The sequence below is a fragment of the Rana temporaria genome, chromosome 9 (assembly GCF_905171775.1).
Source record: "Rana temporaria chromosome 9, aRanTem1.1, whole genome shotgun sequence".
Lineage (NCBI taxonomy): Eukaryota > Metazoa > Chordata > Amphibia > Anura > Ranidae > Rana > Rana temporaria.
The window spans coordinates 166,355,014-166,382,261 of NC_053497.1; the positions used below are offsets into that span (position 1 = coordinate 166,355,014).

The following is a 27,248-nucleotide window of genomic DNA, read 5'->3' on the forward strand; positions in this document are numbered from 1 at the left end:
TCTGGGCCATTGTTCCAGGAGATGCCTGAAAATCTTCTTGTAATATTTCTTTTGCCGTTTCCGCATCGCCGGGTAAAATGTCATTGCCTGATCGGCTCTGTCGACACCTCCCATGGTGTGATTTTAGTCGATCACGACTTGCGGCTTCAGCACATCTTTCCCATGTTTTGTATGGACCATGGCAGTGGAGGTATTGTGCACGGTACTCATGAGACACACGTCCTTGTCTCGCCATTGCATTGCCATTATCTTACCCTTCTGAAAGGCAACCATTTCTCCAGTTTTTAGTTTTTTCTTGCCAAACATAGATGGCATGTCACGTCGGTTTGGCCTAACGGTACCATACGCATCCGTTTTGTTTTGGAGCAAAATCTCATACAGTTCCGGAGACGTGTAAAAATTGTCCATTGTCACACAATATCCCTGGTTCAGCAATGGCTCCAGCAGTGTAAGGACAGATGATGTGGCCATCCCATAGCCGCTGTACCTGGGGTTAAACTTTGTGCCTTTACTGGTGTAAATGACCGAATTCCAGATGTATCCGGTGGATGACTGGCAGAGCATGTAAAATTTGATGCCAAACCGCGCTCTTTTGGATGCAATAAACTGTATCCAGCTGAGGCGTCCCTTGTAGACCATCAGACTTTCATCCACACTGACGTCCCTTTCTGGCACGTAGGCCTGCTGGAAGTTGGTGACAATCATTTGGCATACCTCACAGATTTTTTTTAGTTTGGGCGCAGGATGCGTGGCCTCATCAAACTCTTTGTTGTTAGTGAAGTGGAAATACTTCATGATGAGCAAAAAACGGAATTCGGACATCACGGTGCCAAAAAACGGAGTGGCCAGTAACCTATTTGTGGTCCAGTACCATTTCTGGAGCAGTTTCCCCACCCCCCCCCGAAGAATGAGGAGTCCGAGAAACTGCCAGATGTCCTCTTTAGTCACCGGTTCCCACTTTCTGGTTCTGGAAAACCTGGCATGCAGCGTAGCGGATTGCTGCTCTTGGTAGCGATTGGTCTCTGTGACAATTTTTAAAATTACCTCCTCAGTGAGAAAAAATTGCAGGTACGCCAGAGGGTTGTCACTCTCAACATCTACCTTCATCCCAGGTGATCCAGTGAATCGGAATATCGGGGGCGCTACATGGTCCGTATCGCTGTCTATAGGGCACCAAGTGCGCACATCGCTTAGGTCAGGTGCAGGATCATTGCCATTATCACTTTCCGGATCAGTGTCAGAGTCAGATGACAAATCTCCCCACGACTCACTATCGCTCTGTTCTGCGAGCAACTCCGTGTTGCTGCCGCTCAACTGATCCAAAAGCGCCTTTGTAGGAAAGTGGCGCTTTTTTTATGCCATTTTCAAAAGATTTTTTATGGGCACAAATGACAGGCAAGGGGCACTGTAAAGGCACTGTGTCTGATAGTAAGGTGATACAGTGTATTTGTTATATCCTCTGTGTTGTGAGGGACACAAGACTCTTGTCTGGAACAATGGATATTTATTTCAGTACAGGCTGTACACTGCAACATGCATCTCAGGACAGGACAGGTTATCTGCTTCCTACATGTGCTCTCTCTAAGATGGCTACTATGCCCCTTGACCCTTGTCATCACTGCTGGGTGGAGCCAGCCTTAAAGTGCCAGTACATGTGGAACCCTTCAGGTATAACACCTTCCATCCATCCCTAAAAAAAAAAACACAACAAAACAATAACAGGCACAAAACATTAACTGATAACTGTCCAATAACAGTCCTCCAAACACAGGAGAATTACGGGACTTCAAGCTTCCAGGAGCAGTTGCGGGGTTAATATGTCATCGGATCACTTCCGTCGGCCCCGTCGAAAGTCTTGTAACCGCTCTTGCAACTGAATCCGGTCAGGAGGGCGACAGTGTCGTTGAGGCCGAGCATCCAGCGATTCAGGGCCGGAGGAAACAGGGCTGGCCGAAATGGGTACCGGCGGGGCCAAGAAGGGATCCCCCAGCTCAGAGGGTAAACAGACCTCCGGACCAGAGCTGGAGGGCTCTGTTGGAGCTGAGTTCAAAAGTTCAGAGTCCCCACAATCATCAATCTCTGTGCATCCTGATTCGCTGGGAGAAGATCCTTGAGACACTGGTGGTTCAGCCAGCATCAGGGATTCGGGCAGTTGAGAACGAGAACGCAGTTGGTCCGCATGACGTGGAACCATCTTCCAGGCGGACCTTGTACATCTTGGGTCCCAAAGTCTCTGCAATGACAGCAGGAAGCCAACGGGTGTTGGAAGCCCCATAAGATCGGGCCCATACCTTTTGTTGGGCTGTGAATCGGGGGAGCTCATTGTGTTGGACCATCTTGTCTTGGGACTGTAGTACATGTTCCTGGACTGTTTGAGGGCGGAGCATATCCAAAACAGTCCATGGCTGCCGCCCCAGAAGGAGTTCTGCTGTAGTTTTCCCAGTGGTTGCATGTGGTGTGTTTCTGTAAGCAGAAAGGAAGGAGTCCAGCTGCTGGGGTGACAGTGACTGTTGTTTACTTGCAGCCACTGTAGCTTTGAAATAGCGTTTAAAAGTCTGCACAAACCGCTCTGCTTGACCATTTGTAGCCGGGTGGTAAGGTGCGGTCAACTTTTGCTTGATGTTGTTTGCAGTCAGGAAACGCTGGAACTCCTGACTGGTGAATTGTGCACCGTTGTCTGTGACGATTTCTCTGGGGTATCCAAACGTAGCAGCGAAATGTAACAGTATGGAAACCGTTGCCTTAGTCGTTGGCTGAGTAACAGGAATGACCTCAGGCCACTTTGAATGGGCGTCCACTATGATCAAGAAGGTGTGTCCTCTGATCGGGCCTGCAAAGTCCAAGTGTAGGCGAAACCAAGGAACTGTGGGCGAAGTCCAGGGCTGGACGCACCCTCGAGGAGGGTCTCTTGCCGTTTGTGCACATCCAGCACAACCCTCCCAGTACTAGGTGGGGCTCCCCCGAAGGGAGACCCCATGAGAGCAGGCGAACTAAGCCAGAAGGCCATGTCCACCCACTCCCAAGACGTTCAGGGCTGGCCCGAGGACCCGCACCCTACTAATCACACAGTGACACAAAACGTGCACAACAAAAAAAGACAAACAAAAAGTGACAAACATAGGCTTAAATTAATTAAAGTGGGGGGGAAAGGGATAGTGAAGAGGAGAGTGAAAGAAGTGGTCATTGTGATCAACAATGACCAGGCCCTCCGGCCAGGAATAAAAAATTGGCTTCGGTTGCTCGGACCACAGTACCTCAGTCCCCGTCTGGAGCCTAACGCCCCAGGGGATCAGGGTTTTGGGTCCTTTCTTCACAGGAGGACCACTTGACGTTGCACCCGTCTGCACTTTTTTGTGAACACTCTTTATGTGTGTGCACATTTTTTCTGCACCGGGTGGAGTTTTTTGGGTGTGTTCACATAGGCTTTTAAAAAAAAAAAGTAATCCTCTCAGATTACATTGTATCACCTCCTTTTTATGTGTTTGTGTTGTGTTCACATTTGAATTTCCCTCCCAGTTCCGCTCCCATGCACCATTGCGGATTCGCCGCAAGATCACCATTATCGGCGGTGGGAGAGGTCCCCCCCTTTAATAAGGGGGCCCCCAGTTCCCGGCCACCGAACCCTACCCATTCACCTCCGCTATCTTCTTCCAGCTCTTTTACTAGCGGGGGCCCGGTCTTCTCCCTTCTTCCGACTTCAGGGGTCTTCCGACTTCTCCACACTTTTCTCCTGTTCTTTCTCCCTTCTGCCGGGCATCGCTATCTTCTTTAAGCTCTTTTACTAGCGGGGCCCGGTCTTCTGCGTAGATTCATACTCAAGTCGTGTCCAAGTTGCCTACCAAAGTCGCGCTGGAAGTCATGTTGCCCCTGTGTGAATGGGCTCTCAATGTACACGGGACATTTTAAAAACCTCTCCTGAACGATTTAACCTGACATATAGTAACCAACGCTTAAAAAGGTCAGCTTTGCTGTGTTTGCATGCCACATTTACCTGTGTTTGCCGCGTTTACGTGTAGAAGCGTTTTTTTCCAAATCAGTCAAAAATGTATCTCCATTAAAAACACCTGTGAACGAAACGTGGCAAAATGCTAGTTACCGTGTTTACAAGCTGTAAGGCCCCATGTACACGGGACGTACGTTCAGAGGCAGTTGGACACTTTTTTCAACTGCCCCTGAACTCATTCAATGTTATCCTATGTGACCATGTACACAGTCCTGTTTATTGCCGTTTTTAGGCAGTTGCATTTAATAGAGTTTCTTTGAAAGCAAAACAATCGGTTTCAACGCAGAAGATTTCCAAGTTTCAGATGCTAAACGCGACAAAACGCGGTAACCGTCATTTAGTTTATAGGAGTTTTTCTTTTTTGGCCATTTAATTTTTTTTTTTTTTTAAACACTTCTAAACGCAATCGCGGCAAAACGCTGCTAAACGTGGCGTGTAAACGCAGCAAAACAGACGTTTTAAACGTGGGTTACTATCTGTTAAGTTTAATCATTTAGGAGCAGTTGTAAAAACATCCCGTGTACATGAAGCCTAAGGCCCCATGCACACGAGACGCTGGTAAACGCGTGTTCAGAGGCATTTGGACAGCTTTTTCAACTGCCCCTGAACACCGTCAATGTTATCCTATGTGTCCATGCAAACAGTCAAGTTTTTCTGCGTTTTTCAGCAGTTGCGTTTATGCTCGTTTTTTCAGAAGCAAAAAAATGGGTTCAGACGCAAAAGTTTTCGCGTTTCAGACGCAAAACGCCGCTAATCGCGGTAAAACGCGGTACCTATTTTTTTACATTAGAAATCTAAAAAATGATGGCAAATGATGAAAATCATTAAAAAAACATAAAAAAAATGTAATTGCTTGCATTGCATTGTGGACAATCAACAACTTGTGGCAGGTGACGTGGCCAGTGGACAATCCACAACTTGTGGCAGGTGACATGGCCAGGTGACGTGGCAAATGGACAATCCACAACTTGTGGTAGGTGATGTGACCAGGTGATGTGGCAGGTGACGTGGCCAGGTCAGTGGTCAGTGGACAATCCACAATCCCGGGGCATGATGGGAATGTGATGTCACAAAGGTTGGGGTCGCAGGGTGGCATCAGCCGGTGACCACGCCCTATGCCTATATAAGTCAATGCGCACCACTCAGATGGCATAACAGCGGCAGAGCTCGTCGTGTCAACATCGAATGGAAGAGAAGAAGGAAGAAGATAGCGGAGAGAAGCCCTGGGCTCCCGGAGGAGACAGGCAGAAGAGGGAACAGAGAAGAAAGCGGAAAGAAAGCCCTGGGCTCCGCGGAGGAGCCAGGCAGAAGAGGCAACGACAAGACAGCAGAGAAAAGACCGGGGGAGTTGGCGCACACCCGGCAGAAAACGAGGAAGACCGGGGCCCCCGGCGGAAGGCACCGGAAAGACCGGGGGAAGGCGCCCTCCCCCGGCAGAAATCGGCAAAGCCTGGAGGCCCCTCCCCTAATGTAAAAGAGCCTAAAGGGGTTGGGGGGCCCCGGCGGAAGGCACCGGGGGATGGCGCCCTCCCCCGGCAGAAATCGGCGAAGGCCAGGGCCCCGGCGGAAGAGAGAAGACCGGGAGAGAAGACACCCCCCCTTCTAAAAGAGCTTAAAGAAGAAAGGGGGGCCCCGGAGCTGACTAATAAATTATTTTAAAAATCTGTGTGTTTTTTTTTACTTTACATTTTTCCCCCAGGTGAATGGGTAGAGGTACCCCATACTCATTCACATAGGGTGGGGGGCCGGCATCTGGGGGCCACCTTATTAAAGGGGTCTCCCAGATTCCGATAAGCCCCCGCCCGCATACCCCGACAACCAACAGCTAGGGTTGTCGGGAAGAGGCTCTTGGCCCTATGGACATGGGGACAAGAGTGCTTTGGGGTGGGGGGGGCAGTGCCCCCCTCCCCCAAAGCACACACTCCCCCATGTTGAGGGCATGCGGTCTGGTACGGCTCAGGAGGGGGGGGCGCTCGCCCCCACCCCCATTCCTGTCCGGCCAGACTGCGTGCTTGGGATAAGGGCTTGGTCTGGATCTGGGGGGAACCCCACGCTGGTTTTTGGCGTGGGTTTAACCCCTTACATTCCAGACCAAGCCTAAGAGCCTGGTAAGCACCTGGAGGGGAACCCACGTTTTTTTTTTACATTTGGTCTGGAGTTCCCCTTCATGAACAGCGATCTGTCATTTACCCATGTCAGTCCCACCCCCCTTCAGTTAGAACACACCCAGGGAACATAATTAACCCCTCCCTCGCCCCTAGTGTTAACCGCTTCCCTGCCAGTGGCATTTTTATAGTAAGCAATGCATTTTTATAGCACTGAACGCTATAAAAATGCCAATGGTCGCAAAAAAGTGTCCGATGTGTCCGCCATAACGTCACAGTACCGATAAAAATCGCTGATCGCCGCCATTACTAGTAAAAAAAAAAATATTAATAAAAATGCCATAAAAATAACCCCTATTTTGTAGACGCTATAACTTTTGCGCAAACCAATCAATAAACTCTTATTGCGATTTTTTTGGAACCAAAAAGATGTAGAAGAATACGTATCGGGCTAAACTGAGGAAAACATTTTTTTATATATATATATTTTTGGGGATATTTATTATAGCAAAAAGTCAAAAATATTCTTTATTTTAAAAACAAATTATCGCTCTATTTTTTTTTATAGCTCAAAAAAAAACCGCAGAGGTGATCAAATACCAGAAAAAGAGCTCTTTTTATGGGAAAAAAAGGTTGCCAATTTTGTTTGGGAGCCACGTCGCACGACCGCGCAATTGTCAGTTAAAGCGATGCAGTGTCGAATCGCAAAAACTGGCCCGGTCATTGACCAGCAATATGGTCCGGGGCTCAAGTGGTTAAAAAAATAACAAAACAGTAAAGTTTTTTTTTTTTCTTTTGAAAAGCCTGTGGCGTGCAAAACACAACCCAAAAACTCCACCCGGTGCAGGGAAAAATGTGCACACACATAAAGAGTGACATCACAAAAAAACTGCGACGGGTGCATACGTCAGTGGTCCTCCGAAGAGGACCCGTCTCTGATCCCCCGGGGCGTTAGGCTCCTGACAGGGACTAGAGTTACGGTGGTCCATACAGCCGAAGCCATATGGACCCATCTTGGTCCAAGCAGCTGAAGCCACAAGGACCCAACATCCTCGGAGGGACTGCCGAAACAGAACCCTCCTCGGTGAGGCTCCCCCGAATGGAGACCCCATGAGAGCCGGTGAACCTAACCAGAAGGCCGAGTCCACCAACTCCCAAGACTTTCAGAGACCGGCCCGAGGACCAGCACCCTACTCGCCACACATAAAGTGCCAAGCACCAAACAAAGAGTGACAAACAAAACAAACACGGGGGTAAAATAATAAAAGAAAGTGGGGAAAAGGAAGATGGGAGAGTGAGGAAAGTGACCAATGTGAAATACATTGGCCGGCCCTCCGGCCAGGAAACAAAAATTCCACTGGTCCTAGCCAAAAGGCCCGGCCCAAGCGGCAGGTGTGAAAAGTGTGTTGTGGAGATCAGTGACCTGAAGGTGCCACACGATGAGTGCCCCTCAAACACTCGTGCAATGTATGGCACCCCTGGACTGCCACTCCAGGGGCACAATTTCCACAGGCTTTTCAACGGTCCCTAGCCCCCGGTCCGGACCGGCAGCACCCTTCCCAGCCAGGAAGGTGGGAGAAGAGGTCGGGAAGAGCCTACTGACGCAGACTCTACCCACAACCCCTAACTCTCCCACCTAATCACATTCTGGAAGTACTACCCGCTCCTTCCCGGTTAAAGGAGAAGCAAAGGTTCCCTCCAGAACAACTGACTGGGGCAGATACCACCAAATCCAGGCCAACGGCCAGGGACCCGGCCTCTTGGCTTCGACCTCATGCCTCTCTGTCCGCATCAGAAGGCTTCCACCTCCACACCAACAGGCTTAGCGTCCGCTGACTGCCATCCCTTTCCCCCTGCCACAGGGTACCGGGGACAGTCAGCTTAGCACCACCTATTGGCAACTGATAAGAACAGATACTACACTTGATCTTAGCCAAAAGGCCGAGAAGCAAAACAGTAAAGTTAGCGCAATTTGTTGTGATAATGTGAAAGATGATGTTACACCGAGTAAATAGAAACCTAACTTGTCACACTTTAATATTGCACACACTCACTCATGGAATGGCACCAAACTTCAGGACTTTAAAATCTCCATAGGCGACACTTTTTTTTTTTACAGGTTACCAGTTTAGAGTTACAGAGGTCTAGTGCTAAAAGTATTGCTCTTGCTCTAACGCACGCGTCAATACCGCACATGTGTGGTTTGAACGGTGTTTATATATGTGGGCGGGACTTACATGCGTGTTCGCTTTTGGGTGCGAGCTACTAGGGACAGGGGCCTTTTAACCCACGCAAGCACAGGGAGAACATGCAAACTCCAGGCAGATGGCGTCACGGGCGGGATTCAAACCAGCGACCCTTTTTGCTGCTAGGTGAAAGTACTATCCACTACACCACTGTGCTGAACGGCTGAAAGGATGAGATCAGTGGTTTTTTTCCCCATCTCATGCTTTCCAGCCTGGAGGAGAGATTGGGGTCTTATTGACCCCGCCTCTCTCCATAAAGAGGACCTGTCACACACTAGTCCTATTACAAGGGATGTTTACATTCCTTGTAATAGGAATAAAAGTGATCCAAAATAAAATAAAAAAGGGACAAAAAAGTGCAAAAAGATAAATATTACGTAAAAAACAAACAAAAAAAACCCCCAAAAAATTAAAAGGCCCCTGTCCCTAGTAGCTCGCTCTCAGAAGCATGTAAGGATGTCCCCATGTTGATGGGGACAAGGGCCTCATCCCCACAACCCTTGCCCGGTGGTTGTGGGAGTCTGCGGGCGGGGGGATTATCAGAATCTGGAAGACCCCTTTAACAAAGGGGACCCCCAGATCCCGGCCCCCCCCTGTGTGAAATGGTAATGGGGTACATTGTACCTCTACCATTTCACCAAAAAAAAAGTGACAAAAGTGTAAAAAATTACAGTAGCCGGTTTTTGACAATTCCTTTATTAATATCTTCTTTCCGCACTTCTTCTTTTCTTCTTTCATTCGGGTTTCTTCCTCTGCTTCCTTCTTGGGACTTCTCGTCCGCATCTTGAGAGGCGTCTTCTACCATCTTCTTCTCCTTCCGTCGGCCTTCTCGTCCGGCATCTTCTTGTTTGTTCTGGACGCTGCGCTTGAAATTGAAGTCCCCGCCGTGTGCCGCTCCTGTGACCCCGCCCCCCTCTGATGCCACAGGTAAACTCATATGAAAGTCCGCGTGTGGTATATGTGCGTCAGAGGGGGGCGGGGTCACATGAGCGTCACACGGCGGGAACTTCAATTGGAAGCTTGTCCGCATCTTGCGCGGCTTCTTCTTCTCCGGACGGTATGCTTGAAATTGAAATCCCCGCCGTGTGCCGCTCATGTGACCCCGCCCCTCTCTGATGCACATTACTTTCTAATGAGTTTACTTGTGGCATCAGAGGGGGGCGGGGTCCCAGGAGCGGCACACGGCGGGGATTTTAATTTCAAGCGCTGCGTCCGGGGAAGAAAAAGAAGATGCGGACGAGAAGGCCGACGGACGGAGAAGAAGATGGGAGAAGACGCCGGGCAAGATGCGGACGAGAAGACCCAAGAAAGAAGCAGAGGAAGAAGAAGCAAGATGGGGGACGAGAAGGCCGACGGCATATAACAGCATCGGCCAGAGAAAAACCCATATCGGTCGACCTCTATCCAAGAGTTCTGTAAGAGGAGGTACGGAAGAGGTTCAACAGAAGTTAGAAAAGTGAATCCACTTAACCACTTAAGGACCGCTGCACGACGATATACGTCAACAGAATGGCACGGGTGGGCACATGGGCGTACATGTACATCCCTGCCTTCCCATGGGTGGGGGGTCCGATCAGACCCCCCCCCCCTCCCAGTGCCTGTGGCGTTCTTGTGATGTCATCTCTCCTGTGGCGGTCTTTTCGTCTAGAGCGCAGAGGAGAGAAGACATCAAGTAAATGCACAAACACTACACTGACACCAGGACACATAGGCACTCAATCCACCACCCAGTCACAGTGTCACTGATTGCAGTGATCATTTATTTACTGATCACTGCATTTAATGTCATCTGTGACAGTAAAAAGTTGCAGGGCAGTTAGCTTTAGGTCCAGGGAAGCCCCCTTCCCCCCCAATAAAGGTTTTACTCCTTGATCCCCCCCCCCCCCAGTTGACCCTTTCACCCCCTATCGCCAGTGTCACTAAGCAATCGTTTTTCTGATCGCTGTAGTGTCGCTGGTGCCGCTAGGTAGCCAGTTATTTTTTTAGGTTCGCTGTCAGGTTTTTATAGTTTCAGGTACCCCCATATATTACCTATAAAGGTTTTAACCCCCTGATTGCCCCTAGAGTTAACCCTTTCACCAGTGATCACCGTATAAGTGTTACGGGTGACGCTGGTTGGTTAGTTTGCTTTTTATAGCAACAGGGCACCCGCCATATATAACCCAATAAAGGTTTAACCCCCTGATCGTCCGGCGGGTGATATAAATTTAATTTTAGTGTCAGTCAGGGTCTGCGTCGCCCCAGGCAGCGTAAGGTTAGTGCCAGTAGCTCCAACACCCATGCACAAAGCATACACCTCCCATAGTGGTATAGTATCTGATCAGATCTATACTAGCGTACCCAGCAGTTTAGGGTTCCCAAAAATGCATTGTTAGCGGAATCAGCCCAGATACCTGCTAGCACCTGCGTTTTGCCCCTCCGCCCAGCCCACCCAAGTGCAGTATCGATCGATCACTGTCACTTACAAAACACAACACAACACACATAACTTCAGCGTTTGCAGAGACAGGCCTGATCCCTGCGATCGCTAACATTTTTTTTTTGGTAGCGTTTTAAACATTTGCTGACAGTCAGGTGCTTTTTTTACCCGTACTTCCCCCATTCACTGGCCAACCCGGTATTCAGGTGGAAACAGCCGATTTTACGTCACTTGATTTTTATTCGCTGTTTTTCACGGAAGATCTCTATAGATCTATTGTGGACCATACTAATTTGTATGCTGGTCATTTCATCGCCATTTGCCCCCAATCCGCCCTTGCCAGAGAATGAAAACCAGTTACGGTTTCCGAATTAAAGATCTTTCTGGGCCTTTCCCTCAACATGGGTGGTGGTATTTTGTAATTTTTTGTCCTTTTTTTTTTTGTCATTATTCAATCACTTGGGACAAAAAAATAAAATAAAAAAATATTCAATGGGCTCAACATGCCTCTCGGCAATTTTCTTGGGGTGTCTAATTTCCAAAATGGGGTCATTTGGGGGGGGGGGGGTTGTGTACTGCCCTGACATTTTAGCACCTCAAGAAATGAGATAGGCAGTCATAAACTAAAAGCTGTGTAAATTCCAGAAAATGTACCCTAGTTTGTAGACGCTATAACTTTTGCGAAAACCAATAAATATACGCTTATTGACATTTTTTTTACTAAGGACATGTGGCTGAATACATTTTGGCCTAAATGTATGACTAAAATTGAGTTTTAGATTTTTCTTATAACAAAAAGTAAAGAATATCATTTTTTAAAAAAAAATTCGGTCTTTTTCCGTTTATATCGCAAAAAATTTTTATCGCAGAGGCAATCAAATACCATCAAAAGAAAGCTCCATTTGTGGGAAGAAAAGGAAGCAAATTTCGTTTGGGTACAACATTGCATGATCGCGCAATTACCAGTTAAACAGCGCAGTGCCAAATTGTTAAAACACCTTTGGGTCTTTATGCTGCATAATGGTCCGGGGCTGAAGTGGTTAAAGCCGAGTTCCACCCAAAAATGGAACTTCCGCTTTTCAGATTCCTACCCTCCTCCGGTGTCACATTTGGCACCTTTCAGGGGGAGGAGGGAGAAGATACCTGTGTAATCCAGGTATTTGCTCCCACTTCCGGGCATAGATGGCAGCAGTTCCTGCGGCGACCTGCGCCACATCCGGTCTCTCCCCCACCCCCCCCCACTGTCTTCTGCGAGATACACAGGTCACAGAAGACAGCAGGGACCAGTGGAATCGTGCAGAGCGACTCGTGCATGCGCAGTAGGGAACCAGGAAGTGAAGCCGCAAGACTTCACTTCATGATTCCCTTACCGATGATGGCGGCGCCTCCACCGGAGAGCCGAGGGACAGATCGGCTTTGGGTGCCGACATCGCGGATGCCCAGGACAGGTATATATATTAAATATCAGAAGCTGCTGGATTTGTAGCTGCTGACTATTTTATTTTTTATTCGGCGGAACTCCGCTTTAAGGAACTTTTTTTTATTTATCTCCTTAGAATGTATATACCCCCTGAAGAAGACCATGAAAATATGGGTCGAAACGCGTTGGGGTATTCATGTGGATGTCCATGTTGTAATGTCCTGCAAACAACTGGCTCCACTGTGTGTGCTTTTTTGCCTAGAATGTTGGAATATGTTGTTTTATATGTCAATTACCAGAGCCTAGTTTTTCAACTTTATGTGAAATCTGAAGTTCATGTTGTTGATACAATAAAAGATTTTATAATAAAAACACTATGTTCTATGGATTTGATCATGTTTTCTGCAAAAAAAACACATTGGGGGAACCTTCCCATTTTGTATTTTTTTTGGGGTGCACAGCTATGTTGGCTCTCACATTATTCTATTCTGTAGATATAACATATATGATGTATATTGTGTAGTGTGTATAATATATATATATATACACACACACACACACACACACACACACAAACTGAAACTGATAAGAGGCATGGAGGAGCTCAGCTATGAGGAAAGATTAGAGGAACTGAATTTATTCACTCTTGAGAAGAGGAGAATTAGGGGGGATATGATCAACATGTACAAATATATAAGAGGTCCATACAGTGTACTTGGTGTTGAGTTATTCACTTTACGGTCATCACTGAGGACAAGGGGGCACTCTTTACGTCTAGAGGAAAAGAGATTTCACCTCCAAATACGGAAAGGTTTTTTCACAGTAAGAGCTGTGAAAATGTGGAACAGACTCCCTCCAGAGGTGGTTCTGGCCAGCTCAGTAGATTGCTTTAAGAAAGGCCTGGATTCTTTCCTAAATGTACAGAATATAACTGAGTACTAAGATTTGTAGGTAAAGTTGATCCAGGGTAAATCCGATTGCCTCTCGGGGGATCAGGAAGGAATTTTTTCCCCTGCTGTAGCAAATTGGATCATGCTCCGCTGGGGTTTTTTGCCTTCCTCTGGATCAACTGTGGGTATGAAGTTGGGTGTATAGGATTTTACTGTGTTTTTTTATTTTGTTTTTTGAGGTTGAACTGGATGGACTTGTGTCTTTTTTCAACCTGACTAACTATGTAACTATGTAGTGTGTATGTACAGTGTGTAGATATAACATAGGATGTATATACCGTAGTGTATAGATATAACATATATGATGTATATAGTGTAGTGTGTATATACGGTGTGTAGATATAACATATATGATGTATATAGTGTAGTGTGTATATACGGTGTGCAGGCCCGGACTGGCCATAGGGCAGAACGGGCATTTGCCCGGTGGGCCGCCTGGATAGGGTTAAAACAGGCCGCAGTCGCCGCTCACCTACCGCCATGCGGCTGTGCTGTGTGTCTCTCTCAAACACAACTCCGCCTAAGAGGTCATGCTGGCAGTTTCGCTGTGTGCTCGGAGCCTCGGACACTGCTCCTCCTCTTCCCGCCTCTCTACTCCTGTCTGCCGCGCCCACACCCCCTGTGTCTGTCCCGACCACACATCCCAGGGGGATGTGAAGAAACAAGGCTGCAGGCAGCCTTCTCCTGAGCCTCCATCCTGGGGTGAGTAAGATCACCTTCTCTCCACCAGTGTATACATAAAATGCACTTAAAGGGGTGTTCCAGTCAGTTTTCATGTTTATTAAAAGTCAGCAGCTACAAAAAGTATAGCTGCTGGCTTTTAATAAACAGACACTTACCTGCTCCACGTTCCAGCGACGCTCCACTCCTCTTCCCCCCCTCTCCGGCCGGCGTCTTCATTCCAAGTGTGGGCACCCGGCCGTGACAGCTTTCAGCTTCACGGCCGGGCACCCACTGCGCATGCGCGAGCGTCACTGCGCATGCGTGAGTGACGCTGCGCCATGCAATTGGACAGGCGATCGTCTGGGACCTGTCACGTGTCCCAGGTGATCGCCTACAGGGAGGGGCTGCAGAAAGGCAGCCCCTCAGCGGAAGGAGGAAGTGGGACAGGAAGTCCCACTTCTCCTGAAGCCCCCACTCCCCCCCCCCCAAAAAAAAAAAACATGCCAAATGTGGCATGTAAGGGGGCGAGGAGTGGATTAAGCGGAAGTTCCACTTTTTGGTGGAACTCCACTTTAAGGGGGCTCGGTGCGGACTCTGATGTGAGGGGGCTCGGGGCGGACTCTGATGTGAGGGGGCTCGGGGCGGACTCTGACGTGAGGGGGCTCGGGGCGGACTCTGATGTGAGGGGGCTCGGGGCGGACTCTGATGTGAGGGGGCTCGGGGCGGACTCTGATGTGAGGGGGCTCGGGGCGGACTCTGATGTGAGGGGGCTCGGGGCGGACTCTGATGTAAGGAAGCAGGGGGTGGGAGGAGCTGGAGATCTGCATAGTGAGTAGAGAATAAAGGGGGAGGGGGGAATGATTTATAATATAAAGGGGACTTCACTGTAATAATTCATATTTACATCACAGTATCCCTGCACATTGCAGCGTGGAGGACCGACACTGACCAACCCCCCCCCCCCCCGTCCATGGCTGCTCAGTCAAAATGCCCGGGCCTATTTTTTGTCCCAGTCCGGGCCTGACGGTGTGTAGATATAACATATATGATGTATATAGTGTAGTGTGTATATACAGGGTGTAGATATAACATATATGATGTATATAGTGTAGTGTGTGTATACGGTGTGTATATATAACATATATGATGTATATTGTGTAGTGTGTATATACGGTGTGTAGATATAACATATATGATGTATATTGTGTAGTGTGTATATACGGTGTGTAGATATAACATATATGATGTATATAGTGTAGTCACCTCTCTTCTCCAGATCTTCTCTCCCATTGTTGATGTATTTCTTCAGCCATTCTATACATTCATTCTCCACATAATTCTTGTATCTCTCCCCCGATCTCATCTCCGGACTGTTCCATCTCTGTGTGGTGATCTGAGCCTCATTCATGGTCGGGATCCAGATCCATCTCTGTGTGTCCAGAGACATGAATTCTCTCCCATCATATCTATGATGATTATACCCCTCAGTGGTGCCGTCATCTCTCAGCTCACAGCCGTACATCACCTGTACAATATGGATCCCTGCAGACAGAAGAGGAAGATGTGACCTGGGATCAGAGGAAGTGATATGTGTAATATGTGATGATGGAGGAGGTGATGGTATAGGGAGGAGATATGTACAGGTATAGATGTGTGTATACAGAGTGTACATATACAGCACAGATCTCCTTATAATGACACGGCCAGTACTACTGATATATATCCTCCACTATGGCAGAAATCTCCAATACACATCCTCAGTATGGAGGAAGAAGAAGATCGGATCCTAGTGACACCCCACAATGTTCTACAGAGGGGTCACCGACTCATCCCACCACTGAGGAGAGGACACTCATCACTGATTGGCTGTCCTGTCCTGACAAACATTCCTATTCACATATCAGGTGTGACATCTTCAGATCATCATCTCATTGGTTGCCGTTTACCTCCAATTTTTTTTAACAGCCAATCACACACTGTATAGATGACCAGTGATGGTGACACAGGATTGGTGGATTATGGAATAATTAGAATATCTTCCCTCATCATGGCTGTAGATTGTACAGAGAGATCACATCAAGGGAAATCTCCTCAATAATGACCAGGGCCGCCATCAGTAAAGGGGGGGTTGCCACCCGGGGGCCCTGGGGACCTCTGGGCCCTTTAATAAAAAGGAAAAAAAATACATATTTTTTTTTTATTTAATATTTTTTTTAATATATATATTTATTTCTTTTTTTTCTATTTATTAAAGGGCCCAGAGGTCCCCAGCATGGGTTTCCGCTCCATAGGGCAAGGGGAGGGGCAATTGACCCCCCCTGGAAAATCGAGAAGGTGTTGAAGAGTTTTGCGGCCACGGGCTGTCTGAGCGGTCCCGGGTTGGATGTCACACAGGCACAGCGAGCAGAGTGAAGCTGCCTCCCCTTCAGTGTTTATGTGTACACAGGGGGAGGGAACCTGCTGTGCCTGTGCCGCGCTGGTGGCTGATCTGAGGTACTGAATGGGATGGGGGAGGGGGGTTTGTGCTGATGGGGGGTTCAACTGTGCTGAAGGGGGGGTCAGTACTAAAGGGGTGTTTGTTGCTGAAGGGGGTCTGTGCTCAAAGGGGGTCCATCTGTGCGGAAGGGGGGGTCTGTGCGGAATGGGGGTCCATCTGTGCTGAATGGAGGGGGTCTGTGCAGAATAGGGGGTCTGTGCAGAAGGGGGTTCCATCTGTGCTGAATGGAGGGGTCCATCTGTGCTGAATGGAAGGGGTCTGTGCAGAATAGGGGGTCTGTGCTGAATGGAGGGGTCCATCTGTGCTGAATGGAGGTGTCCATTGGTGCTGAAGGGGGGTCTGTACATTCTCTAGGCCATGGGCCAGATTCACAGTTAGGCCGGTCGTATCTATGCGCCCGATTCATAGAATCAGTTACGCATAGATATGCCTAAGATCCGACAGGTGTAACTGTGTTACACCGTCGGATCTTAACTGCATTTTAAAAATGGCCGCGGGGGGTGTTCTCGCTGATTTACACTGAGAAATATGTAAATCAGAGAGATACGCCAATTCACAAACGTACGCGGGCCCGACGCAGTGTTGTTACGACGTTTACGTAGCGGTTTTCCCGGCGTATACTTACCCCTGCTTCTATGAGGCGCAGCCAATGTTAAGTATAGCCGTCGTTCCCGCGTCAATTTTTTATTTTTTTTTAACGTGGTTTGCGTACGCCGATTCACAAAACCGATCGTCGCAAGTTACGCTCACGCTGAAACCACTGACGTCCTAGCGACGTCAGTTGAAGCAATGCACGCCGGGAAAATTTGCGGACTGCGCATTTAAATCGGCGCGGGGACGTGCCTGATTTAAATGCTACACTCCCCCTAGCCGCGGAATTTGAATTCCGCTGGGGGATTTACGATCCGCCGCCGCAAGTTTGGAGGCAAGTGTTTTGTGAATTACCCACTTGCCTCTCAAACTTGCGGCGGCGGATCTTAAATCACATAGGTCACGCGGATCTAAAGATCCGCTGATCTATGTGAATCTAGCCCTATATTTATATGGGCATGGAGTGAAGCTGAATTATCTCAAGAGCTATTTCACACTGCCAGCTGGCCGCGTTATCGGTAAAGCGGCGCTTTACCATTATTTTAGCTGCGCTATTCGGTCGCTAGCTTTTAACCCCCACTAGCGTTTGAAGACAGGGTTAAATGCAACTGTGTATCGCCGCTGCCGAAGCGCCCCTCCCTGAAAAAATTTCAGCGGACGCCCATGGTCCACAGGGCCTCAGATGGCAATATAAAAAAAAGGGGGGGGGGTTGCCATCCGGGCCCCTTACAAAAAAATGTCATTCCGGGACACACCCCCCCCCTCACAGAACAGGAATGGGAGATTCCATATTATACATCTGCTGGGTGAGGAGTCTGTGTTGTGTCATCTCTGGTGGGTCCTCCATGTATAATACACACAGGAGACCTGACAGGGGACAGATCTCCATACTTCTCTATGGAGTCCCCAGACAGGAAGTCAGCTGTGCATGGAGGAAATCATTCCCCTCACTCTGGAGTGGGTGTGTCCTGTGTTCACTTGGAATATTAATCTTTTGCAAGCACGTGATTGGTTACTTGAAGCACATACTGCTTACATTTATTTAATAATTTTTCACTTTGCTTAGTGAATAACTTCCAATATTTTTGCAAATAAATCCAAAAGTGTCCCATAAACAGAAGTCCCAAGAGGGGTCACACCCACCATCATCACAATCAGAGGTCTCTGGGACCCCCAAAATCTGACATCCCACCTCCCTGCTATTGGATGATATGTATGTACCCACAATGCATTGCTCTGTGCATCCCATCCATAGGTCAGGTGAGAGGTGTGATGTGTATTCTCCAATCATGTCACATGAGAATTATAATATGGATTTAGCTCCGGCTGCTTCACAATTGTGTGACATTAAAGTGTCACCATTTCCAGCGTGACTTTGCTGTACCACTTCCCTGCGACTTCAACTGATAAGAAGCATTCCTGTGCGACTCTGATGGATCTGTGTTTAACCCTCACCTCTCCTCCCTGGTCATCCTTGCTGCCTAAAAACTTCCTCCCAATCACATCCCAATCACACCTCAGTGTAGAGGAAATGGATGGATCACTCCCACTTTTGTGCAAGTTTTTTCCACTGTAAATGTGCGTCACACATCGGACATCCCATTCCCTGGAGTGGCTGCCCAACCTCAACAAATGCCCCAAAGAAGCTCTAGAACATTGTCAGTAATGGAGTGCCCCATTTTTTTCAGTGTGCATTTTGGTGCGTTTGTAGAACATTTTGTCGCACAGCAAAACACGCATCCGCTCACCGTGATTGGGGGTGTAATTAACAATTAGGCTGCATTTACATGCAACGCGCACAAAAAACGCATTCCTTACCACACATTTCAGAAATTGCCATGGAGACAAGGCAAGCGTGATGCGTGTTTCTGAAACATGCGCAAAGTGAGTGTTTTTGGTGCTGGTTGTCGCACGTTTGGAAACGCACAGACAAACGCAGCCTAAATGGTAACGCAAGCACAACGCACATTGTCGTGCATTTTTAAAATGGATGACAAAGTGTAATTTTTCTTGCAGGTTGCCATGTGTTTGGAAAAGGCGTAGATGCAAATGAATTGTAACGCATGCGCGACGCATGTCGCCATGCGTTTGAGACACACAACAAAGTGCGCATTTTCAGTGTGGGTTGCCATGTGTTTGGAAATGTTCAGAGATGCAAATGCAGCCTAAATTGTACCACAAGTGTGACACACATTATTGCGCATTTTCAAAATGCACGGCAAACAAAGCATGCGTTTTCTTGTGGGTTGCCATGCGTTCAAAAACACGCAGATAAAAGCACAGCCTACATGGTAACACAAGCGTGACGCACATTGTCGTGTGTTTTCTAAATACATGACAAAGTGTGCATTCTCTTGTGGTTGCCATGCGTTTGGAAATGCACAGATACAAATGTAAGTATGATGTGCGGTGTAGTGCATTCTCAGAACACACGGCACTTGCGGGTTTCCCTTCATTCAGAAAAACACAGATGTGAATGAATGGTAATGCAGACACAACACGTTTTCAAAATGCTCAGCAAAGTGTGTGGTTTCTGTACAGGTTGCCACCCAAAAGGGAAACACACAGATGAGAACGCAGCCTAAATGGTAACACAAGCCTGAGGAGCGTTTCCATGCATTTTTGATACGCACAGCAGAGCGTGCATTTTCTATGTGAGTTGCTTGCTGCTTAGAAACGCACAGATACAAACGCAGCCTAAATGTCAATGCAAGCGCAACATGCTTTCTGCGTGGTTTTGAAATGCACAGCAACGCATGTTTTCTGTGCGAGTTGTCACACTTTCGGAAACAAGCAGATGCAAACGCATGTGTTTTGAAAATGTGTAGAAATGCACATGTGATCCTATTCAGGCTGCGTTTGGATCTGCGCATTTCTGAATGTAAAGCAACCTGCACAGAAAATGTTTGAAAGTTAGGTTGTGTTCTCACCTGTGCATTTCTTAATATGCGTTGTGTGATTTCTGTGCGGGTCGCCATGCATTTGGGAACGCACAGATGTGAACGCAGCCTACATGGCAAAGCAATGCCTGCCTGCCGGGTGTTTACTAATCATGTGGCAAAGTGCGTGTGTTCTGTGCGGGTTTCCACACGTTCAGAAATACGCAGATGTGACTGTCGGCTAATTGTTATAAAAACTCAATCGTGATTGGCAGATGTGTGTTCTGCTGTGCGACAAAACATTCTACAAATGCACCCAAATGTGTGACTCTGTGCGACCAAAAAGGTTCTTGAGCCTCCTTGAGGTGTTTGTTCTTTATAGGGCTGGGCTGTCCATTCAAGTAAATGGGCCGCTATATGTGTGATGTGCGTTTAGGAGGGAAAAAAGCACAAAAACCGTGAGCGGGAACTTGTGTTTCTATTACACTGAGGTGCGATTGGGATGTACTCGGGGGGAAGTATTTGGGCAGCAAGGATGACCAGGGAGGAGAGGTGAGGGTTAAATAAATGATTCGTCAAAGTGGCATTCTTATCTATACTGATGTGACTTCTGTGAGGTAACATAGAAGTCTATGGGGCCAAGTCACACTGAACATCATACAAAAGTAGCGCAGGAACTATTTGTTGTTGCTGCGACTTGAGTCGTGGCAATGAAAACGCACTGATTGAAATACATGGGATGCGACTTTGAAGCCCCCTGAGAGCCAGGCTGATGAGGCCCTGATATGTACTGGCACCTCATCATACCTTCATCTAATTAAAGTGTATGTATAGATGAAGCTGTTATAGTTTTTAGATGGGGGAGGGAAGGGTTACACCCCCATTAGGTTATATTTGCCGTCTCAGTCATTGGAATATTTCCCCTCACTTTCTGATTTGCTGAGAATGATCACCGGGACAAATACAGAGGAGAACAGAAACAGAACACAATTGTTATTGCACCAATCTGCTTGTTTTACCCCTTAAAGTGGAAATTCAGTCATTTTCTCATCTTTCCTTCTAATAAATCTTCTGCCCTTGTTGTTGTTTTAACTTTGGATAGTAAAACTTTTTTTTTGCCAGTAAATACCTTATACACCCCACTTCCTGTTTCTTGTCTGGTAAAAAGCCTAGGCTTATGACATCATACACAGCTCTTATTTGTGAGAGTTTGCCAGGAAGGGAGGGGGGATGAGTCATAAGAGGCCCAATGAGAGCTGCAGAGCTGGAGGTGTGTCTGTGTAAATCCAGGAAGTGAACAGGCAGCAGCTTCAGCTTCCCACAGTTAAAATGGCTGCAGCCAAACTCAGTGAAGGGAGATTTCTGCAGCATATTTGGCAAATATAGAATCACAGTATATGAAAAATAATATGCAAAGAGGTTGGAGGGAAGCTTCAGAATGGCAAATAATTACAAATTATGCAGTTCCTCTTTAACTGTACTTTATTACATCTGTTTGGCTGTCAAACGATTAAAATTAGACACACAACCTGTCCAGAGAGAAGTCTGCTGCCTCCCATTGCTGACATTGTCCTAGAACTGCTGACTGTTGGGATATTTTTGCATTAATACTTTGATTCACTCACATGAGAAAAAGCATGCAGCAAGTGAAGTCAGAGAGAGACTTAGGCCCCATACACACGATAGAATCCATCCGCTGAAAAATCCCAGCAAATGGGTTTCAGCGGATAGATCCTATGGTGTGTACACTCCAGCGGATCTGTTTCCGCGGATATTTATCCCCTGGGGTGGATTTCCAGCAGATCGGATATTCGCTGACATGCCAAACAAATCTATCTGCTGGAATTCATCCCAACGGATGGATCCGCTGGTCTGTATAGACTCACCGGATCCATCCCTTCCGAAGGTATCCCCCGCATGCGTCGTAATGATTCGACGCATGCGTGGAATTCCTTATATGACAGCGTCGCGCACGTCGCCGCGTCATAATCGCAGTGACGGCGCGACACGTCATCGCCAGAGGATTTCGGCGCGGATTTCAATGCGATGGTGTGTACACTCCATCGCATAGAAATCCGCAGAAATCCTCGAGAGGATTTATCCGTGGAAACGGTCCGCTGGACCGTATCCGCGGATAAATCCTCCCGTGTGTATGGGGCCTAAAAGTGTATGCCAGCCAAAAACATTTCTTTCTAGTGTTGGAGAGAGTGGGGAAGGATTACACCTCCTGCAGAGTTTTTATTGCTCCCCGGGGCTCCATTAGAGAGAATTTGGCTCATTTCCTGTCCTGCTGACAACATTTCACCAAACAGGAAGTGAGGAAAACTCTGCAACTGGGACAGAGACGGAACTAAAAAACTGACATGAGTTCTAGTCTTCCTCTACTCTATTAATTAGAATCATAAATATTTCTAACTGTGTTTCTGTTGGAGATTTCCCCAAACTTTCTATTTGGTAGAATGTAGTCAGTAGGACAGGAAGTGAGAGTAAAAACCTGGCAGGGGTACTTCCTTTTCCAACTTTATTCAAAACTAAGAGAAAGAGAAAGAGTCCTGACTGGAAATACACTTTATTCTATCTGCTTGTTCTGGGGTCATGACCCAAAATATATGGAAGGCAATGAATCCGGATGACGGCCCGGCAGATAGAGACCCGAGTATTAGAGATCAGCTCTGGTGTCCTCCATCTCTCAGTCCAGGTTTCCTATAAGAAGTAGTTGTGTATATTTTATAGGTGAGATGATAATTCTCATCAGATGAGGAATTTATTCATCAAGCTGAGATCTTCTATAAATCTCATAGAATGTCTCCCCCCCCCCTCCCCCCCCCCGTATCCTATCTGCAGAGTTTGTATTCAGTGTAATAAAGAAATAGAAATATAAGAATTCTCTCACCTCCAGTCTGGTTGAATCGTCTCATCAAATTCTGTACACTGTGCTTGTAAACAGCCTCATTGCCCCAACCTAATTGTGTCTGTCCCTCCCAGTGATCAGATCCCAGTTTCTTCATCCACTCAGTCTTGGGAAGATTCTGTCGGGTGTCACTGTTATAATTTGATATCTCCTTATCATCCACATATCCGACTGAAGAGAACACAGGGAGTCCGGATCCCGGAGAGGAGACTGCAGTGTAATAATACCGCAGAGAGTGACTGTCTGATAGAGAGACATACAGAGTGTTATATATACATCCCCTACACATCACACTGTATAATGTATATAATGATTACATACAGAGTGTTATATATACATCCTGTACACATCACACAGTATAATGTATATAATGATTACATACAGAGTGTTATATATACATCCTGTACACATCACACTGTATAATGTATATAATGATTACATACAGAGTGTTATATATACATCCTGTACACATCACACTGTATAATGTATATAATGATTACATACAGAGTGTTATATATACATCCTGTACACATCACACAGTATAATGTATATAATGATTACATAGAGTGTTATATATACCACCCCCCCCCCCCCCCCCCAGAACCCCCGTTTTACTTACCTGACCCCTCGAAAGTCCCGCGCTCGTCCCCATCATCCTCCTTGGTTCTCAGCCCAACCGTTGATTGGCTACAATGGATGGATTGAAAGCAGCGCAGACATTGGCATGCCCGCAAGAGCTTTCCACCATGAGAGCTCGCATTAAAGCGGGGGTTCACCCAAAAAAATATTTTTTAACATGACATTCAGCCGAGTTGTCAGAATGACAATCGGCTGTTTTTTTTTTTTCAGTGCAGCACATACCGTATTTTCACCGCCGCTTCCGGGTATGTAATGTGCGGGACTGGGCGTTCCTAAGTGATTGACATCCTTCCGACCGGCGCATACAGCGCGTCACTAGTTGCCGAAAGAAGCCGAACGTCGGTGCGCAGGCGCCGTATAGAGCCGACTCGCAGTCCGGCTTCTTTCGGCAACTAGTGACGCGCTGTATGCACCGGTCGGAAGGATGTCAATCACTTAGGAACGCCCAGTCCCGCACATTACATACCCGGAAGCGGCGGTGAAAATACGGTATGTGCTGCACTGAAAAAAAAAAATTTAAGTTTTTCTTTGTTTCTGTTATAAAATATTGTCTTCTACTTCACTGACGGGCACTGATGAGTCGACACTGATATGTAGAATTGATGGGCATTGACATGTGGCACTGATATGCAGCACTGATTGGGCAGGTACTGACAGGTGTTAATGCTGGGCATTGATTGGCACTGTGATGGACACTGGCACTATGGTGGGCACTGATTGGCACTTTTTTAGGCACTGACAGGGGGTTATGATGGGGCACTGACTGGGCACTGATTGGCAGCTGATGGGTACATTTTATGGGGGCTGTGCTGATAATCAATTTGCTGATTATCAGCACAGAACCCCCCTCTTACAGGGAGAGCCGCCGATCGTCTCTCCCTGTCAGCGCGAACCTGAGGAATGCCATTTCCTGGTTCACGTGATGATCAGCTGTGATTGGTCACAGCTGATCACATGGTAAGAAGCCTCTGTCAGAGGCTGCTTACCACGATCGGAGATGCTGCATGTCAGACTGACACCCCGCGATCGCCGCAACCCCCCACGGTCGCACGCTGGCATGTTATCCTGCTGGACGTCATATGACGCTCAGTCAGGATAATAGAACCACTTCACGCCCGTCAATCTGCTATAGGCCGGGTGGGTAAAGTAACTTTTTAGCAAAAAATATTGATGCCAACTTATGTGAAAAAATATAAAAATTGCTCTGATAGAGAAGGTTAAACACGGAGAGATTTATGTTCTCTTCCTGCGCTGTGTGACATCCATTATATGGACAGGAAGGGAAAATCTCTCTCATATCACAAAGCTGAAGATCTATCCAAAACTGAAGAGCCAATTACCTAGAGACATTTTTCTATTTTAGCTGACGTGGGGGGGGGGAGGGTAAAACCTCTGTATTTTGCCACCTGTGTCTCATTAGGGCAGTGTTTCTCAATTCCAGTCCTCAGGCCCCCCCAACAGGTCAGGTTTTCAGGATTTCCATTATTTTGCACAGGTGATTTGATCAGTTTCACTGCCTTAGTAATCACCACAGCCTTTTCATCTGAGGGAAATCCTGAAAACCTGACCTGTTGGGGGGGCCTGAGGACTGGAATTGAGAAACACTGCATTAGGGGGGTTGCCCGTCACTTCCTGTCCTGTAGACACAACAGGAAGTGAGAGGAAATCCCGTTTTAGATGTCACAGTGACCCCATTGGAAGTTTTCTCCTCTGTTCTTCTTCTGGTGACAACACAAAATGTTGGATGTCCTCTCAGTTTTATTCCCGGTGACATTGGTGATCAGGACACAGAGAGGGAGAATCTCCCCAATGAGGACACAGATGGCAATACAAACCTGACAGAGGATCTAACCCCTCACCACTCCATCCTAATCTGAAATAAAAGTTATATTTCCCATCACACAGATGAGACTGAGCACAGCGCCCCCTCCAGGATGAGATCTATAAGAGGAAATAGGTGTGATGAGTGAGAAGGTGAAATGTATTGTCAGCTGATACATTGTAATGTCTTCTGACCCCCTGACCTCTCCGTCCAATCATCAGCTCCGTACACAAGATCAATAAAGATCCTTCAGAGCCTGGAGAGCCGTATTGTCATCTTCACACAGACAGGACATGGTTGTCACTTCCACAATACTTCTACCTTTATCACTAAACATTGATTTCTACCATTCTATACAACACTTGGAGGAAATCCCCCCACTGACAAGATGTCATCTATATTGTCCTCTACTTACCACACTCCACCCCTGACACCCCCAGAATAATCAGGATGAGGGGGGTCATCATCTTCATCCTCCCCGCTGTCATCTATAGAGAGACCCCAAAACACGACAACCTCCACTTCACCCAGATCAGGACAGTCTGTGTACAGGAAGGCGGAGCTCTGTGCTGATTGGTGGAGGCTTCCTCTCTCTCCAATAGGAAAATGATTACATAGAGGATCAGCAGTTACCAGGCAGAATAACATAACGAAGGTTGGAGATGAGAAGCCACAAAGTGAAAGTGAAACCTGCAGACATTCCACCAATAGAGTTCTAGGAATCCCCCAAATCATCTCCTAATGGGAGAGATTCACAGGAGGAGACCAATCACAGGAGGAGACCAATCACAGGAGGAGACCAATCACAGGAGGGATTTCTACTTATTCATCTACAGAGAACCCTCCACACCAGAGAAGGAGCTTACAATCTAATGACCCCCCCACTGACATACAGACACACTCAGGACAATGCCGGTGATCTGCCGAGCTGGTTCCAGCTATCGTGGAAGTTCCAGCGCAGGCGCAATCTGATGTGCTGAGATGGTTCCGACTAACGGGAAAGTTCCTTCAAGGACTGCGCAGGCGCAAACTTGCTGACGGAATTCTTTGAACCTCGGCCGGCATCCAGGGCGACGTGGATTTCGAGGTAAGTGGCCAGTCGGCCTAACGTCCTCGCTTCGCTCGGACGGCTCGCTCCGCTTGCTCGGCTTCCTGGCTCTTTTTTTAACATCCTCCAATCCAGGGGGATGTTAAAGAATGAGCCTGGATGCCGGGCGAGGTTCGGAGATTTCCGTCAGCAAGTTTGTGCCTGCGCAGTCATTGAAGGAACTTCCCCGTTAGGGGAACATTAAGGACAAGTCACCGGGGGAATCCGATCATCTAGAACAGGGGTGTCCAAGCCAGTGACAGGGCAGGACAAGCCAGGGACAGGGCAGGACAAGCCAGGGACAGAGCAGGACAAGCCAGGGACAGAGCAGGACAAGCCAGGGACAGAGCAGGACAAGTCAGGGACAGGGCAGGACAAGCCAGAGGCAGAGCAGGACAAGCCAGAGGCAGAGCAGGACAAGCCAGGGACAGAGCAGGACAAGCCAGGGACAGAGCAGGACAAGTCAGGGACAGGGCAGGACAAGCCAGGGACAGGGCAGGACAAGCCAGGGACAGGGCAGGACAAGCCAGGGACAGAGCAGGACAAGTCAGGGACAGGGCAGGACAAACCAGGCACAGGGCAGGACAAGCCAGGGACAGGGCAGGACAAGCCAGGGACAGGGCAGGACAAGCCAGGGACAGGGCAGGACAAGCCAGGGACAGGGCAGGACAAGCCAGGGACAGGGCAGGACAAACCAGGCACAGGGCAGGACAAGCCAGGGACAGAGCAGGACAATCCAGTATGGAGGACGCATCTGATGCTGTACAAGGATAGTATCATACCTCCCAACTTTATGAGATGGGAATGAGGGACACCTATTAGCAAAAGTATGTAGGGATAGGACACACCCCCGCCCTTAACCACTTCCCATCCACGCTATACCCGAATGACGGCTACAGCGCGGATCTCCCCTTTGCACGCTCCCCCACACTGAGACTCGGGTGATCAAAGATCCGAGTAAGGGGACGATCCCGGCCCCCGGCCCCTTACCACGTGATCAGCTGATCACATGATGT

At 47.8% G+C, this 27,248-nt stretch overlaps 2 protein-coding genes and 1 pseudogene across 3 annotated transcripts in view; all 3 read right to left on the reverse strand.

Annotated features, from left to right (window-relative positions):
- The window catches only part of LOC120914295 (class I histocompatibility antigen, F10 alpha chain-like), a 37,158-nt gene extending 11,437 nt beyond the window's left edge, over positions 1-25,721 (reverse strand). Inside the window, exons 1-3 of one of the 2 annotated variants that reach the window (XM_040324927.1) lie at positions 25,561-25,721; positions 22,667-22,927; positions 15,070-15,348 (exon numbers count right to left, since the gene is read on the reverse strand). In XM_040324927.1, coding sequence (XP_040180861.1) covers positions 15,070-15,348; positions 22,667-22,927; positions 25,561-25,633 — 613 coding nt within the window. In that variant the 5' untranslated portion in view covers positions 25,634-25,721. The remainder of the gene's footprint in view (positions 1-15,069; positions 15,349-22,666; positions 22,928-25,560) is intronic. The other variant, XM_040324928.1, reaches the window with a different exon arrangement.
- LOC120914292 (saoe class I histocompatibility antigen, A alpha chain-like) overlaps positions 1-27,248 on the reverse strand; it is a 583,050-nt gene that overhangs the window by 239,307 nt on the left and 316,495 nt on the right. The gene's annotated exons all lie outside the window — the stretch shown is intronic.
- Positions 7,931-8,061, reverse strand: LOC120914682 (annotated as a pseudogene).